Source organism: Sinocyclocheilus grahami, unplaced genomic scaffold, assembly GCF_001515645.1.
Source record: "Sinocyclocheilus grahami isolate Dianchi unplaced genomic scaffold, SAMN03320097.WGS_v1.1 scaffold191.1, whole genome shotgun sequence".
NCBI classification, from domain to species: Eukaryota; Metazoa; Chordata; class Actinopteri; order Cypriniformes; family Cyprinidae; genus Sinocyclocheilus; species Sinocyclocheilus grahami.
In genome coordinates this window covers 713007-731723 of record NW_015505370.1, presented here as the reverse complement: position 1 = coordinate 731723, position 18717 = coordinate 713007, and the positions used below count along the sequence as shown (strand labels likewise).

General features: G+C 35.8%; 1 protein-coding gene and 1 pseudogene across 1 annotated transcript in view; both read right to left on the bottom strand.

The window, feature by feature from the left end:
• Positions 1–18164, bottom strand: part of LOC107594834 (potassium channel subfamily K member 2-like) — a 20613-nt gene extending 2449 nt beyond the window's left edge. The window contains exons 1-7 of the mRNA XM_016285043.1: positions 17903–18164; positions 16075–16263; positions 15705–15715; positions 13256–13373; positions 5957–6117; positions 3014–3200; positions 2718–2857 (exon numbers count right to left, since the gene is read on the bottom strand). Coding sequence (XP_016140529.1) covers positions 2718–2857; positions 3014–3200; positions 5957–6117; positions 13256–13373; positions 15705–15715; positions 16075–16263; position 17903 — 807 coding nt within the window. The 5' untranslated portion in view covers positions 17904–18164. The remainder of the gene's footprint in view (positions 1–2717; positions 2858–3013; positions 3201–5956; positions 6118–13255; positions 13374–15704; positions 15716–16074; positions 16264–17902) is intronic.
• Positions 17985–18717, bottom strand: part of LOC107594833 (centromere protein F-like) — a 26352-nt pseudogene continuing 25619 nt past the window's right edge.

Sequence of the window (18717 nt, the reverse complement as noted above, 5' to 3'; positions counted from 1 at the left end):
AATTCAGGCCTACTGCTATAAGACTGTACAGTTCATCCACCATGTGCAGAGATGCTACGGATCTTTAGGACCCCCTCATCCCAATCCATAGCTATTATTGGGCTTATCATGTGTAAAGGCACAATATGTAAGATTTTTTTATTAAAATATCCAAAAACCACTAGAACAGTGTTATATATTTTGCTGACTTGTGTACTTACATTATCCCGAATGTTTAAATCCAGAGAAATAAGCAATTTTAACTAGTGTCACGGAGCGTGTCCATAGTGTCATTGTGTCGCCTGCTAATGAAGTCATAACCCCTCGATTTCTGTTTTTGTTTTGTAGAAAATATGGAAACACCAAAGACGCTTTAATATGTTGTGCGTTTTAATAGACCGGTGACGACCGCACAGAGTAGCATTATAACAGAACTTTCAAATGTATCTAGTATGATAAAACAGCTTTTTTCCCCCCACATACGCACGACCGGAAGGAGCGGAAGCGGTCGACTGTGGCATAATAAAAGTTCCGCTGCTTTCGAGGCGTGTGTCACGCTCATTCAGCGGCCTCGTTTCGCTTCGACGGCTTTCAGCCTCACCCTGCTTCCTTCTACTACGTTAATAAATCATTAGCTCATCCATGAACATGATTTCTGCCCGAGTTCCATCGGATTGCATCGGCTGTGGGGATGAAGACGACAACTCCCATGATTCCACACTAATACACAAACTACGCCTTTGTCTATTTGTTTATTTTGTATATGCGCCCTCTAGTGGCGAAAATTACATATTGTGCCTTTAAGTGTGTCTAATTCCTTTTTTAACTGTCTCTGGCTTTTACTGGTGTTCACAAAATGCATGTACAATAGTTTGGCATATTGTGTAAACTGTCATAGTGTTTGTGTTTATTCTTTCCAATTTTTGTGCATTTATTGTAATATATAGTGTACTGTTTATATTGTTGTTTAGAGTAGACAGACAGATGTTCAATAAATCTAAATAAAACAAAAATGTGATTTTACAAAGTATTATTATTGTTTAAAACAACTGTTTACTAATTTCATGATATTTTAAACTAAATTATATAGCTGTGATGGTTCCAGCCATTAGTCCAGTCAAGAGAATCTGCAAGGAAAGCTGTTATATAATCCCTAAGAAATCATTCTAATATGCTCATTTAGTACTCAAGACCCCTTTATTATTATCATTATCATACTTGAAAATTATTGTTCTGCCTAACAAAGGGTGGAAACAGCAGTACTGTGTCTTTTTCAGTAACTGAAGTATTTAGTACATTTGTGTTAGCAGGTCGCTGTACACTTTCAAGTCAAATGTTTGTTTTAGAAATGGCCACATAACACAAACATGTTTTGGAAGCGCTGAACTAAGGGAATCGCTGAGATGAAACCAGCTGAATATGTTTATAAACGGTTTGAATGCATAAGCTGCCAAGCTGTATTTTATTATTATTGTTATTTTAATTTTTTTAAATTTTTTTTGCTGAAATGAGAGTTTGAATAAATACAGCATTTTTAATCCTAACCCTAACCTGCCCCTAAAAATAGAAAAGGCCGTTTGTAACATTATATATGTAATTTACAGTATTTTAGATCAATTTAAAGCATCCTAGATGAATAATGCACTCTTTGTACAGTACATTGTAATCATCTATCTGCTAATGCACTCCAATTTTAGAATCAGTAGTGTTCATACCTTCCTACCAAACCTCTAAAACGTACAGAAATTATACATTGTAAAACTCTTTAATGTTCTCAGCTGTGTGCTTGAAATTTTCCTGATGCACTACTACCAACTAGCACTGTAATTTATTCAGGAAGAAATAGTTCACTATATGAGCCTTGACAATATCAAGACGACTTGCATGGGTGGACTATGAAACAATGCCTCTCAAAACAGTAGTAGCAATAGGAAAAAACAACTAATAAATGAGTAAAACTAATAAGAATATCAGATAAATGTAAACAAGGAACCTCTGCTTTCCTCTCTAATGAGGTCATTAGATGGTTAGTTGGCTCCCTACAGGACTCTTGAAAAGTTCTAATTTGAGAAGTTTATTCCTGATGTAGAAGAAAATATGAGCGTGTACTACACAGCACCTTTACAGCATTTAAGAGACCCTGAAAGGTGATGTATTATGGATGAGAATCAGGTAGCAGAACTGGGTCATTCAGACCTTTCATTAACATTAATCCTGCACTGCACTTCCTTCTCCTCTATTTCTGGTGAGATGTGATAATGGACTTCAGTGTAAGAGATTTTCAGGTTCAGATTTACAGTATTCTGCTGCTTCATACTGAGGCCTACATATTAAATTCACTCCAAACTTTTCCAAATGGAGGCAAATGGCATGATGTCAGCTTTAGGGATGTAAGATACAACTTCATTTCTTTAACATTTAATAGGCCTAAACTTCAAATGATCAGATTTCTGTTTTTTTTTTTCACGTGTTAGTTCTAAACACAACCATTTTGTTATGCTGGACAAATAAAACTCCTTTGTCGTGTGATTGTGTTGAATGTCGTTGAAGTGCAATCCAGTACATTCCTTTTCCAATTTATTTTCTAGTTCAACATCCTGTGGTTCACCAATTCAATTCACATTCACACTCTCAATCATGTATTGAGAGGGAACCATTTCAGAAGGTTTGATTTTTGTTGGAAAAGAAGTGCAGTTCTTGCCCCAGTATTGCCTTAAAGCATATCAGCAAGCACATACCTCCTCTTTGGTCTTCTTGGAGATGACTCGAAGCCAGTCTCCAATCATACTGAGAACTGCAGCGAAGTAGGCAAGACCCACCAGGATCCAGAACCACACAATGGGCTTATAATAGTCCAAATACTCAATCTCAGAGCCTCCTGAATGAGATAAATGAACCCATATCAACCCACTGAACTCATGACTAAACTTGACTACTTCATGTTCGTGTTGTTTTTCTGGGCATTTATTCACTTTCAAAAATGAACACAAAACCGAAATTGAAACTGAAGGAACAAAGTAGTGACTTCATTCACCTGCCACAAAGTCTCCAAATCCAATAGTGGTTAAAGTGATGACAACAAAGTAGATGGACTCCAGAGTGCTCCAGCCTTCAATGTGCTGGAAGATGAGGGCGGGAAGGGCCACAAACAGCAGGCACCCAAACAGGATGAACAGGACCGTGGATGTCACACGGATTTTAGTTTGGCTCACGTTCCATTTCTGAGAGGAAAAACAGAGGAGAAGGGAGGTAAAAATGCTGGCTAAAGCTCATTATAATCACTGTTGACAGACATCCACAATACTCGACCAGACACTGTCTGAAAACATTCACTCTTATACAACGTCTGACACCTATTATACCCTCTTAAGACCCGAGAAAAGATTTTTTAGGAAAAAAATATTTTTTTTTCATGTCTTTACATTGTTTAGAGCATAAAAAAAATTACCAAAAAAAATGTACAAAATTATATTTCGTTCATAAGTTATGCTATGTCCTCGGTACATTTTTAGTTTCCAGGATTTTTTTTTTTTACCAAACTTTGTACAAAGATGATTCTCAACTATGTTATAACAGAATGATTTGATATACCATTTTCCTTTCTAGAAAATGTGTGTAAAATGGCCATAAATGGGTTTTCTCATTATATACAATGTATCTATAAACTAAATCTAATTTGCATATTAATGTGTTTTTGGGGCAACATGTAATGAAAAAAGAAGTGTAATAATGGGAGTAATATTTGACAAGATTTTCATAATAATATATGTCTGACACCTATTATACCCTCTTAAGACCCGAGAAAAGATTTTTTAGGAAAAAAATATTTTTTTTCATGTCTTTACATTGTTTAGAGCATAAAAAAAATTACCAAAAAAAATGTACAAAATTATATTTCGTTCATAAGTTATGCTATGTCCTCGGTACATTTTTAGTTTCCAGGATTTTTTTTTTTTTACCAAACTTTGTACAAAGATGATTCTCAACTATGTTATAACAGAATGATTTGATATACCATTTTCCTTTCTAGAAAATGTGTGTAAAATGGCCATAAATGGGTTTTCTCATTATATACAATGTATCTATAAACTAAATCTAATTTGCATATTAATGTGTTTTTGGGGCAACATGTAATGAAAAAAGAAGTGTAATAATGGGAGTAATATTTGACAAGATTTTCATAATAATATATAATATTTCATAGAATATTGAAACATAATTTCTTTCCCTATTCATTTGTTATGTCTCCCAAAATGCGTAATAAACATGCTTTTAGTCCCGGTGTCCTCATATGAGGACATGTATGAAATCAACATCCTGTTTCATAACAGAAAGTCATATTTTGATTTGAAACCCCATTTCTGAAAAGCCCTGAATGTGCTCTATACAGGACATCCAGACTGTGGCATGTATAGTCTCAGAGAAATACACCAAAATATAATGTCCTGAGGTCACAGGGTCTCAGGAGGATACACTGTCACACATGAGAAATACAGAAAACAGAATTTATTTAAAAAAATACAGCAATATTGTGGAGAATGATGTGATGAGAATGTTTGTTTTTTTTGACACATTTTAAAATGTAATTTATTCCTGTGATGGCAAAGATGACTGTATCAAATAATCACAAACAATTCTAATACTCTGATTTGGTGCTTATTTTCAGTGTCAGAGTACTTTTTTTCAGGATAATTTGATGAAAAGAAAGTTCAAAGAACAGTATTTATTTGAAACAGAAACCTTTTGTATCATTAGAAATGTGTTTACTTTCACAATGATCAACTGAATGTGTCTATGCTTAATAAAAGTATTAAAAGTATTATTATTATTAAGTTATTGCCCAATTGCCTGAAAATACCCAAATACACTGTAGGATGAATAATCCGCCTGGTTTAAGTATTAGCCTATAACTAGTTTAAATACCCTATGAAATCAAAGTGGGCGTTTTATGGGCTTTAATCATTGTGTTTTAGCTTTGAGAAACCCTATATGGTAGTGTACTCCAAAATGCTAAAAAAAACAAAACATTTTTAGCAGACATAAACATTTAAAAAAATAGGAACAGGAAATATAGATCATACAAAATGGACAAAGAAAACTGATGACTCATGCTGCACTACACAGAGTTTTGTCCAATCAAATGCTGCAACCAACCATTAGCATAAATGATCATTCATTATGTAACTAAAGGCCATAAAATGTAGAAATGTGTCAACACAGGACAGAAAGCTGCACTCAGTTTAGTAGAGTTTGAGAAATAAACACTTGCCCTGAAAATTATGTATTTTTCCTTTTAGCCTTCAGAATTGTTTACTATGTGTTATACAAAAGAACGAGTGCACCAGCAATAAATAATTCACTATGCTGCATTGACTGCATTGAAAAACACTGTAATGTGTTCTTCATCGCACACGTCAACGTTCAGAATTGTTCCGGCGCAAAAACACAAAAGCTCAGCAGAGAATAAAAGTGTGTATGTGCATCAAGTGTAAACAAGATGGCCGCCAGAGGCACTTAAGTAATTACATTGAATCATCAAATGTGACGGCACCACAGAACCAAGCCTTTCAGCAAAACAATCATTATTTTAGAGCCGCAGGAGATTTATTGAGTGTAGACAATATAGTACATTTCTGATTAAAGGGATTTGAGGAGCACAGACTGTTTTTCTAAATGAATGATATATTAATATTGTTTTAGATTTAATCTTTTGACTTGCCATGGTAAATTCACATAACATTTTTATAAACATTTCACAGAACTGATCTAATCTATTGTTTTAACTTGAATAGCTATTTATACTATTCAGATTAACATGTTAAACATAACTGAAAATGTTTTTCATTTATTCCAAAATTTCTGATATTTTATATGTAAAATATTGTACATGGATTAAAATTGTAGATTATAAAACACATTAATGATGAATATCCTAATTTCGCTAAATGATTTAAGCTAAATTTAATGAAACACTCACCACAAACATCTTTTCCACTTTGGCGATTCCTTTGCCAAATATGGTTCCCAGCTGATCGCCCACTCCAGCCAATAGGAACCCAAAGAGTGGGATCCCCAGCAGCGCATAGATAATGCAAACGATCCTGCCTCCTTCTGTGTGTGGAGAGACGTTGCCAAAGCCTGCAGAAACAGAAGTCATTCTGTCAGCAAGACTGATGATCCCAGGCAAAATGTGTGGGTATAATCTGCCAAAATAAATAGGTAATACTTTGATTTCTGAAATATTATTTCAATGCTTCAAAAGCTTGAAAGATATTTTGTTGAGTCAAACAGATAATAAATGTTTGAATCATACTCCCCTAGTGCATTCAAAAGATCTTTATTCAATTTAGCGTGCAGACAGCTCTATGGGAATTTATGTTGGGACGCCTTATTTATCTGTCAGGAAATATTAGGGCTGTATTATCCTGCCTACATGGAGAGTCTCCTAGTGAAGACTATTCAACGCCTACATTTAGCTATAGCACAAGAGCAAAGCAGGTAAAATCATTACAGAAATGCCTCATGAAAACAGGAGGAACGAGTGCATTATGCAGATTAGGTAACAGTGAGGTTCGGTAAATTATACTTGCTATCAGATTCCCCCATGAAATTGGCTTTTGTCTTGATTTAAACTCAATAAAAAAAAAACTTCAATCTTTGGGTTCACTTCAAGGGATTTTCTGGGTTCAGTACAAGTTAAGCTCAAACAACAGCACTTGTGGCAATTTTACAACTTTGTTGCCATGACAACATAATGCTGCAACTCTAAAAATACACAAGTTTTAACAGAAGATTTAATGCAAGTGTTTTTTTTATACAATTATAAACTTCACATTTATGCTTCTAAATACTTCAAAAATTGCCTCCATTTATTTCCTTTGTATGCCTCACTATAACCTTGATTTTGGCATCTTTTAAAGGGGTCATATGATGCGATTTAAAATTGTCCTTTCTCTTTGGAGTGTTACAAGCTCTTGGTGCATAAATAAGATCTGTAAAGTTGCAAAGACTAAAGTCTCAAATCCAAAGAGATATTCTTTATAAAAGTTAAGAGTCAACCACGCCTACCTAAAACGGCTCGTTCTAACATGCCCCCACATGTCTACGTCACGATGTGGGAAGATTTGCATAATGCCGCCCAAATGTTCACGCAAAGAAAGAAGGCGTAACTTTTATTCTCGCTGTAGTATTGTTGCTGCCGCCGCCATGTCGTGAAGGCGCTGTGTGTTTCGTTGTGAAAGCAAAACTACGTTGTTTGGCCTTCCAAAAGAGGACGATATCCACTTCGTCATGCTAAGAGCTGATCCGTGCTGGTCGCTGAGGAAATGCATCAACTTCGCGCTGTGGATCGCCAGATCGGCTTTCACCGTGGACGAAGCAGAGTCCAGCCCGGGGTCGTCACATGTGGTTGCCGCAAGCCCACTGGACGCTCCTTCGTCGAATCCGCCGGCCGCGCCGTTCTCAAGCCTGCCTGCCTCCACTCACTCAAGCCCGCCATGTGTTTCGTTGTGTTCCAAAAGAGGACACGACTAGATATCAGTGGTTAAGTTGTATTTACAACACTGTTCCAGAACAACATTTTATGGAGGACTGTTTCCTGATCCTGGGAGAGTAGACTACAATGCCGGCTGTTCTGACTCACAGACTGCAAGTGCGTTTTTTTATATTTAAAGAATTTGCCACTGACGATTCAAACACGAGTTTTGGGCAGTGTAGAGTAGGGCTTGTTGTCTGTCATTTCTCCGATCACAAATGCAGACATGGGCGCGATGCAACGCAACGCGTAAAAAGACAGTATAAGTCATTATAATCTGTAATTATGTCCCCACTGGATGCAACAAATGCCTTGTTTATAATGGGTTTGAATGTTTTTGTCTCGTCGCTCCAGCCAGATAGGGCATCACAATATGGTAAGGGGCGTAACATTTCCGTCACACGCTTGAGGTATTTGGCCAATCACAACACACTGGATAGCTGGCCAATCGGAGCACACCTCGCTTTTTCAGACCGATGAGCTTTGTAAAAATCGTCGCGTTTCAGAAAGGCGGGGCATAGAGGAGAAAAAATAATGTACAGTATGTGTAAAATAATGTGTTTTTGAACCTTAAACCACATAAACACATTTCATTACACCAAATACATAAAATAATGTTCTTTTTAGCAGCATCATATGACCCATTTAAAGAAAACGAGAGAGTCAAAATAATTTTTTGTGTTAATCAACAATATGCCACAGCTTCTGTAGATTCAGATTAATTTGTACTAAAATATTCCTTAAAAACTGTGAGACTGCAAGCTGCTGGTGCTGGTTGAAAAACGTTTTTAGAAAACAATGATTGGGACTCTTTAGAAATGCTTATAGCTGAATTTAACTTATTTCAAATTGTTGAACTTCACACTATTATTAAGTTGAACTGAACAAACACGGAACTGGCTTGTGCTAAATAATGACCCTATTGTCTTTCAGAGCTGTTTTATAGCAGAACCTGGTCTGTCTCCATAGTATAGAAATAAAGTTGACTTGACTATTCATTGTTTTGCAAGAAAGGTTTACTCAGTATATTAAAATGGGAGAGTTAGAGACAGCGAGAATACCAGTAGTTGTGGTTGTACCACAGCAGGAATTTAAGCAATTACAAGAGCAAAAAGCTAAGCCACTGGACAAAACCACCCTGAGAGAAGCAGAGCAGTGGGGGGCACTTCCGCAAGAGCCTCCATCCCATTACGTCTCTATTTTCCTTGAAGCTCATTAACTGTGCTCAATCTCTCCTCATGCAATCTGTCCTCTTTGAAATCTAATTAAATAAAAAAACCTTGAAAGACCCATAAAAATCGGTTCTCTGTAAGACAACCTTAATTACACATGGCACAATGGAGATGAATAACTGTAAGTCTTCTTTACACAGTCTCTCTTGTAAAACTTATCCACATATCTTCATGGCTGGATAAAAATATACTTGTTCCAGCTTATTAACTATAAGGACCTAAGCTTCTCAGCAGTATAAATTTATAACGTGTGTTAATGGCTTCAGTATTTCTGTTTTCTCCTGATACAAACAATACTGTGGGCAAACTCATCATTGTTCAGATAAAACCAAATTTCCTGACCTTAACTAGAAACAAACAACATGTAATAATTGATAATAAGTCAGAGACCATAGATAAGAACCCAAAGTGGTGGCCGGTGGGCCAAATCTGAATTTTTTCCAGCTCTCAATTGATTTGAATGAAATAGCTGCTCTGCCTGATAAAAGATTCCCAAAAATAAACCAGCACTGATCGTGTCATATCTAATATTTTTATGCCCTTGTGTCTTGCACAGTAAAAGAGAAATTGATTATGAAAACATAACCTTCATAGAAAAATGGACTATGCTCTTAATCTCCCTGCTTAACCGATGTGTCTCATTTATTGTCTATTGTGCTGGTAACCACTGAAGCTGCATACATGCAAACAGTGTGACTATGTGTGGTTCAACAGACCGTGAGTCAGCATCCTCAATCCTGAACATCATCGACTCAAGTTCATTCTGAATTCACACCAGTTGCTCTGTTGTCACTCAGGGGCGTGTCCAGGATTTTATATTTGGGGTGGCAAAGGGGGGTGGGGGGCAAGAGCAGAAAGAGGGGTGGCACTAGGCTTGCCACCAGGTACACAATTGTACATTTGTTGAGGGGTATGCAAGATCAGTGGTGTCACCTTTGTGTACTCTATTCCCTAACACCATCACAGAAAATTTTCTCCAAGTCAATCAGGGGGGATAAAAGTGACAAAGATGCGACACCCCCTTTAACTTCTGATGGCCATATATTGCTCACATTTGAGTTTTGGAGGGATTTACAAACACAAAAATACAAACACTTATAAAATGAAAAAGACATGATATTACCACTGTTGTGTTGTCCGACTCAATAATCGGACTTTGTTGATGCTTTATCAACTTTTAATCAACAACTCTCAACTACATGCTCACTCACGTCTCTGTCGATCTCATTCTCGTTCAACAACTTGCAAACATATTTAAAATATCTACATAATCATTTGCTTGAAACAAGCAGGTTTCTTAACCACTCTACCACTACAAGTAGTCACAGGCTTGCAAGATGGGTTTGGTGCTGTAACATGAATGCATTTGTGAGAGCGCGACTGTGTGTGAATGTCCTGACCGTCTGTGCAACGTCTATCTACTAATGGTGAAGCTGTGGGTTTTAATCACTTAAAACACAAATACATTTTCGCTATAACTTTTCTGTTTCTAAGCAACTTTACTGATAAATCACAGGACAGCGTTGACAAAAAGTTTTTGTTTGTGTGTGTGTGATCTGTATGTTCTCCGACTTCAGTCAAAATCACGCTGCTCCTCTCCTCACTCTGCTCTCATTGCACTCCGATCCCTTTACTCTGCTTCAGGGTGGCAAAGCTCATTTTTAGGTTGGCAATTGCCACCTCGTGCCCCCTTGTGGATCGCCCCATTGTCACTAAGTCTTACATTTGTTGATCACATACACTACTGTGGGGTCATAAATATTTTTTATGATTTGGACAGAATTTTAATTGTGAAATATTGCAATTTAAAATAACTATTTTCTAACTTAACATATTTCACTTTTTTGATGGCAAAGCTGATTTTTTTTCATCTTCAGTATCACATGATACTACAGAATCATTCTAATATGTTGATTTATTGGTCAAGAAACATTTCTACATGTCTTCATATTAATTGAAAATATGCTGCATATTTAAGTGTTTGAAAAAGTGGAAGTGAATTTCTTTTTTTAAGATTCTTTGATAAATACAAAGTTCAGAATAACAGTGTATTTAAAATAGAACTCTTCTGTAACATTATAATGTGATTTGTATTGCATTTAATGCATCTTTGCTGAAAAAAAGTATTTAAAAATCCTATTTTTAAAAAACATCTTACAAGACCCACACTATATACTATACAAATATACTTATAATTCATTGAACCTAACATGAAAAATATTATTACTATTTATTATTTTTTTTTAAATCTAAAAAACTTGTTGCTAACCAAAAAACAAACAAACTAAAACACGAATTATCATGTATTTGTGGGGACAGCGAAAATATTGGAAAATCAAGTACAAATCTGAACCACTGGTTTGAATAACCCAGAAGAAGAAAAAACTTTGTTAAGCCCTAAAAGGAATGGCAGGACTACAGAGAAAAATATTTTCTCTTTTTTAATAAATGTATTTCTTATGTAAAAGGACGGATATAGAGTTTTTTTTACTATGTCAGTTTATATTGTCAAAGGTGCAGTCTTTAGCAGATCCTCCAGTTCTTCTTCAGTTACCAAATTTTGTAAACAATTGCCTTAAAAAATATAATAATTAAATATAATAATGATAACGTTTATCAAAAATATATGTTAATTGAGGGTGTGAAGTCATTTTTCTTCTCCAGCCAGTCCTCTTGAAAGAATTTATGGACCATATTTTTTTACTTGAATGTCTCTGACTATTTTAATCATTTCAGAAGAAGCCCTGACCTAAACCAATCAGCAACTCAAAAGTAAAAAACAACACAATTCACGACTCATAAAGGACTGAAATTACGTGTTAAAAAGCTGGATAATATGTTCTTAGCAATAAACTGCCAGATATATCAGTCCAATTTGGTGAGAAATGAACATCATGTGCTGACTTAGAGCACAAAACAAGTCCGTTTGACACAAGTAGCAAAAAATGTCATGCCACCCTCATTAGTGAAGCAGCACTACAGGATGACTGACGCAAACCTGATGTAACAGCAGTGTCTGAATGAGCTTAATGAACACACAAGTGTGTCTTGTGAGAGCTTCAGCATTGGCACATGCTCAGCACTCATGTGTATTAGTGAATGCGATGCCCTCACCAACAGATGACCGCATAAGGACACTCCAAAGTATGTGTGTGCTTGTGTGCTTGTGTGAGTGTGCGTCTTTGCTGATGGGGGTGGACAGGGGGAGTTGACAGATTTTCGTTCTTCACAGCCTAAGAGGGACACTGGGGGGATTGATGAAGGGGGGCTTGCTCTTCAATCCACTTCTTGGCTCAGTTCCAGCAGGTTTCAAAGGTGTTGTACACATGTATTCAAAAACCGTCAAAGCTGTCCAAAGGATTTGTTAAGGTTCATTAATCAAGCTTATTACATAACGTTAATGCAATTTCCTACACAACCTCAGTGATGAAGTCAAAATGAAAAATGCTGCTGCTGATTATCTACTGAGAAATGTATTCATAATATGTTGAGTGTGTGAGACCCTAAATAACCCTACATGTATGTTAAATAACCCTATATGACCATAAATAAGTCAGGGCTACACTTTTACTACATTATTTCCCTGTTGATTATTACCCTTGATATTTGAACTGCAATTTTTACAATTGATAGAATTTACATTAAAAGGTAAACAACTAATTTTAGTTGTTAAAGCAGTTCACCCATAATTATTATTATTTCTTCATGTTCTGCTGAAGAAATAAAGTCATATGTGTTTTGAAAGCCATAAGGGTGAATAAATGATGAGATAATTTTCATTTTTGGATGAACTATCCCTTAAAGATACTTATTTTATGTAGGGCAACTGCATGCCATTCTTTATGCACACTACCGTTCAAAAGGTTGGGGTCAGTAAGCTTTTGAAAGAAAGAAATTAATGATTTTATTCAGCCACAATGCATTAAATTGATAAAAATGACAGTAAAGGCATTTAGAATGTTACAAAATATTTATATTTCAAAATAGAATTTTATTAATAAAAAAACATTGATAATTATCAGAAATGTTTTTGAGCACCAAATCAGGATCTGAAGGATCATGTGACACTGAAGACTGGAGTAATGATTGATGAAAATACAGCTTTGCCATCAAAGGAATAAATTACATCTTAAAATATATTAAAATAGAAAAAAAAAAGTTAATTTAAATTTTAAGAATATTTCACAACATTACTGTTTTATTGTATTTTCTAAAACATTAGGATCCTATACACTAAAAACAAGCTGACTGACTTACAGGAGCACACCTAAATTAATGCTGTAATTTACACATTTCAAGATTTATTAATTCCAGCAACTATAATCGAAAATATTTTTAATTATGCAGCCCTTCTTCTGGTCTATTCATTTTACTTTCCAGGCCCCCTAAGTTAAAATTGTTTCACCAAGTTGCTTTTGTCACCTTAATGAAGTGATAATGAAGTTCAAAATGTCACTAATCAATTAAAGAATCAATTAGAGAATTCATAATGAGTCCAGCTGTTACTCACCTATAGTGGTGATGACAGTCCCTGCAAAGAAGAAGGAGCTGCTGAGGTCCCACATGCTGCTCTCATTGGAGGGGTGACCTGAGGGATTGACCCCGGCCCGGATAGCAAACACCACTTGCTGTGGATGAGAAAACAGGTCAGGAATCATCTCCAAAAATTATACAAACCACTACAATCTTAAACTAAAAATGCGGGAAAATAACACTTCTAGAAAAGAACTTTTAGGAATAGAAACCAGAAATATAAAAAGTTATCATTTACTCCCTTACCATGTCATACTGACTCCATATTTTCTTTCTTTGTGAAACACAAAAGGAGACATTCTGCCTAGTACCTCCCATCATGTTTCACAAAAGAAAGAAAAATATTACAGGGTCAGAATGACATGAAGGTGATCAAATGATGACAAACGCTCAGCAGGTAAAAATATTACATAAATATACAGGACATGTTTATTTAGAAACTGACAGCTATACTGACAGCTATATGAATCATATTCAACAATGCTAATTCCAGTACAAGCCCAGCTGCGATTGTGTGTAACATGTTTAAATCTAAAGCAGACTGCATGTCTCTGAATGAACAGGATGACTGGCTCCAACTGCCTACATTCAAAGCCTCAAACAAAGACACGGATCTGTTCTTTATCAGTCTTCCACAGCATCTCTGGATTTTACGTCACACATTACCGAGTCAGCTGGGAGTTAAGACAGAATTTGATCTGTAATTTCATTCACTGTCAAATCCGTTATAGTAAATGGCTGCCTTATCAAATGTGTGTGCCTGTGTTTGTGCAGCAGGGATAATATTACACTTCTTGTATTTCTTGTGTTTCAGATTGTGCCTATTTTTCTAAAGAAAGGATCTTGGCGTAATTGAGATCGATATTCCTCCTTCTCTGATCACTGTGTTCCCTGAAGACCTAAAGTGACTTGATTCCAAACCTAGGGAATGTATGGCTCATTAAAGAGTTAAAAAAAAAAATGTTTTACCACTGGGTAAGTTAAAACTTTAAAAACTCAAATTACTCAAAGAGTAAGTGGAAGTGGAAGGTTAAAGCTTTGCTGGAGTTGTTTTGTTCTCATTTCATATGTATGCATATTTTAGAAACCAAACTAAGTGAAGGACAAAAAGTGGAGCTGTCCATGGTCCTTAACTCGTAGATGACTCACTATTTCTCTCCCTCTATTACACATGATTTGGGGTTCTACAGTACATGTACATGATGCAAGAATGTATTATGGTCATCTCGTCACAATTGCGTGATATAATGTCCAAATAACAGAACATCATACTGCAAAATTGAAAAAAGTTGCAATTACAAGATGCATGTTGTATAAAAAATAAAATAAAATAGTTGCAATTATAATAAAATAAATTTTCAAATAATGGTAAATTGGATAACAAAACTGAAAAATACAGTTATAAAAGACAGCTGTAATTTTAAAGAAATGACTGCTGATGAAGCTTTAGTAATTCTCTAACTATCAGTATTTCAATTTAAAGAGTTCTGCTATGTTTACAGATATTTCTAATATTATTTTTCTATGTGTCTTTGTACATGAATGAAAACACATTCATGTTTTTTACATGGAGCCGTTAATAAATAATAGCAGCTATAAAAAGCACAGACAGCTGCAGGGTTTAAAAACTGTGATGAATACGATTTAGATTATGGACGTACATTTATAGCTTGTTATTATTCTGAATCAAAATCATTGAGTATTTTGAGTTTGTACACTGGGAACATTGTGTTCATGATATATGTTCAAACATTTGACTGATTATTTCTAATTGCAAGCATTTACACAAGAACATCATAGAAGAAGTGAAACTGGCCCTTCATCCGTGAGGAATTTCATTTGTTTCTTTCTCCCCTGACTTCTGCAGTGTTCCAGCCAAGTGTGAAAAGCCTCTCTAGCAAACCAGTGATAGTGAACGTAATGTTCTCATCGCTAGTATCCAGTATGCAGTGCGTGGAAGTATGTTACGCAAGGCAACACAAGTTATAGCACTAATTTAGAGCTGCAGATTTTCCCTCTGTGCATAATTCAGACCTCAACGCTTATTAAGGATCTGTTAGTTATGAAGCCCCCGAGGGCTCCAGCAACGCATGTCCACTTTTTCATTCTGTTCCATTCATTCTTTTTAACACATGCAGATCCATTTAAATCAATTATCTTTTGTGTTTTGAAAATGTTTTTGTTCCCATTTCCAAACTTAAAACAACATAAATAATATTTGGACTGTTTTACATTGAACCTAAAAGGTGATATTAGTAAGACAAGTCATTGTATCACATTAAAGAATGTATTATTTTATGATAGGCAGTGCTGTACTGCAAAACTGATTGCAGTAATATTCCTCCTACAAATCTGGAAACATGTCAAAGTTGTGTGGGTGGTGTGGCGCTGTGATACATAATCTGAGCGGGTCACTGAAAGGTTACAGGTTCAGACCCTGCAGAATGCAATCCAATAGCCATCACCATTGCAGCAAGTGTATTGCAATGATCTCACACTGTTTTACGTATTTACAGTTATATTTCACCTTTATCTGCTTTCAATGATACTGAATTCCAGCTACTTTATTAATATTTATAATTTTATTATTTATTTTTAGGAAAAACACCGTGATTTTACAACCAATTCTACAATCATATTGCATTAACGTTCTCTTGCACAAATATCTATAATTATCCAGATTGACTACCGTTTAGAATATATGCCTATCGTTATGAAGAAAGAACTTTCAAAAAAGAATATATATATATATATATATATATATATTGATCGGTTACTATTACCAATTATGGTTACATTTGGCTCCGATTATCAGATACAGAACAACCAGCAGGAAGATTGCCACTACTGTTTTCCACTTCATTACGGTGGTTATGGTATCACAATCATCCCCCGAGTTATATACAATGGGCTTGGAGGAGAACGACAGCCGTGGTTTGGTGTTGTGTGTGGCTGATTTAGGATCTAAAAGATCAGGTGCAGCCACTGGGGCGAACAAAGAGAGAGAGAGGGCAAGGCAGAGCGAGAAGAGAGAGAGAGAGAGAGAGAGAGAGAGAGAGAGAGAGAGAGAGAAAGAGATGGGTTATAAAAGACAGCTGTAATTTTAAAGAAATGACTGCTGATGAAGCTTTAGTAATTCTCTAACTATCAGTATTTCAATTTAAAGAGTTCTGCTATGTTTACAGATATTTCTAATATTATTTTTCTATGTGTCTTTGTACATGAATGAAAACACATTCATGTTTTTTACATGGAGCCGTTAATAAATAATAGCAGCTATAAAAAGCACAGACAGCTGCAGGGTTTAAAAACTGTGATGAATACGATTTAGATTATGGACGTACATTTATAGCTTGTTATTATTCTGAATCAAAATCATTGAGTATTTTGAGTTTGTACACTGGGAACATTGTGTTCATGATATATGTTCAAACATTTGACTGATTATTTCTAATTGCAAGCATTTACACAAGAACATCATAGAAGAAGTGAAACTGGCCCTTCATCCGTGAGGAATTTCATTTGTTTCTTTCTCCCCTGACTTCTGCAGTGTTCCAGCCAAGTGTGAAAAGCCTCTCTAGCAAACCAGTGATAGTGAACGTAATGTTCTCATCGCTAGTATCCAGTATGCAGTGCGTGGAAGTATGTTACGCAAGGCAACACAAGTTATAGCACTAATTTAGAGCTGCAGATTTTCCCTCTGTGCATAATTCAGACCTCAACGCTTATTAAGGATCTGTTAGTTATGAAGCCCCCGAGGGCTCCAGCAACGCATGTCCACTTTTTCATTCTGTTCCATTCATTCTTTTTAACACATGCAGATCCATTTAAATCAATTATCTTTTGTGTTTTGAAAATGTTTTTGTTCCCATTTCCAAACTTAAAACAACATAAATAATATTTGGACTGTTTTACATTGAACCTAAAAGGTGATATTAGTAAGACAAGTCATTGTATCACATTAAAGAATTTATTATTTTATGATAGGCAGTGCTGTACTGCAAAACTGATTGCAGTAATATTCCTCCTACAAATCTGGAAACATGTCAAAGTTGTGTGGGTGGTGTGGCGCTGTGATACATAATCTGAGCGGGTCACTGAAAGGTTACAGGTTCAGACCCTGCAGAATGCAATCCAATAGCCATCACCATTGCAGCAAGTGTATTGCAATGATCTCACACTGTTTTACGTATTTACAGTTATATTTCACCTTTATCTGCTTTCAATGATACTGAATTCCAGCTACTTTATTAATATTTATAATTTTATTATTTATTTTTAGGAAAAACACCGTGATTTTACAACCAATTCTACAATCATATTGCATTAACGTTCTCTTGCACAAATATCTATAATTATCCAGATTGACTACCGTTTAGAATATATGCCTATCGTTATGAAGAAAGAACTTTCAAAAAAGAATATATATATATATATATATATATTTTGATCGGTTACCATTACCAATTATGGTTACATTTAGAAAAGAATTAAAGCATGACCATATTTTGAAGTCCCACAAACATAATTCAGGCCTGAATGGGTTAAGCATCATGCCAAATTTAGGCTACTATGCAACATATGATAAACAATTCAATTATGCAAACACACACTGCGCACTTACTACTTTGTCAGATTTCTTCTTCCTGCTGTTCCTCATCAGCTGTCTTGAGTGCTAGACCACTTGACTTGTCTTTCCGTTCTTCTCAGGAGCACACAGGTAAAAACTGGATGTTAATCATGGCACCAAACGCACTCGCATCCCTCCGTCTTCTCTTCTGGACTATCATGCCTCTGTCCAGTTTTAAATCTCCACGCGAGCAGGATCTTGGAATCCAGCGCTGGATTTCGTGGATGAGTAAGCACTGAAGTGAGAAGGGAGTGTCCAAAGGGGGCACACGGATAATTGGACGGGCTGTTCTCATCATGAGCGGGCTCACTGTCCGTCTCCGCGCTCTCCGTGTGGTCGCAAACTGTGGGCAGGTTTCAGGATTTCATGCGCGTCACATCGCATGCCTGTCAGAAACAGCCCGAGGACTCGCGAGGTATTGAACTATTCTGGTTCCGATTCTTCTGAACGATTCCAGCTACTTTTGAGGAGTACACATTTGAAAAAGACCCTCGGCAGCTTGTTGATATAAGATTCAGATTTCAGCAAAGCAGATAAAACAAACAAACAAACAAGTATAATTACAAACCATCTCTAGAGTTTTCGGCGTACATGACAAATCAACAATTGGTTCATTTTAAGACAGAAATGACGAAACTAAACTTGTGGTTAAGTAAACTAAGTGAGTCTGATTATTTCAGAAATTGGTCTGAGTGATCCTTTTGAGAATCGGACTACACTGTCTGCACTGTATTTTTTATTTAAATGAACCAGCACAAATTTGTACTGCAGTCAGACAGCTTTGGTTGCGCTGTATTTTGTGATTCATT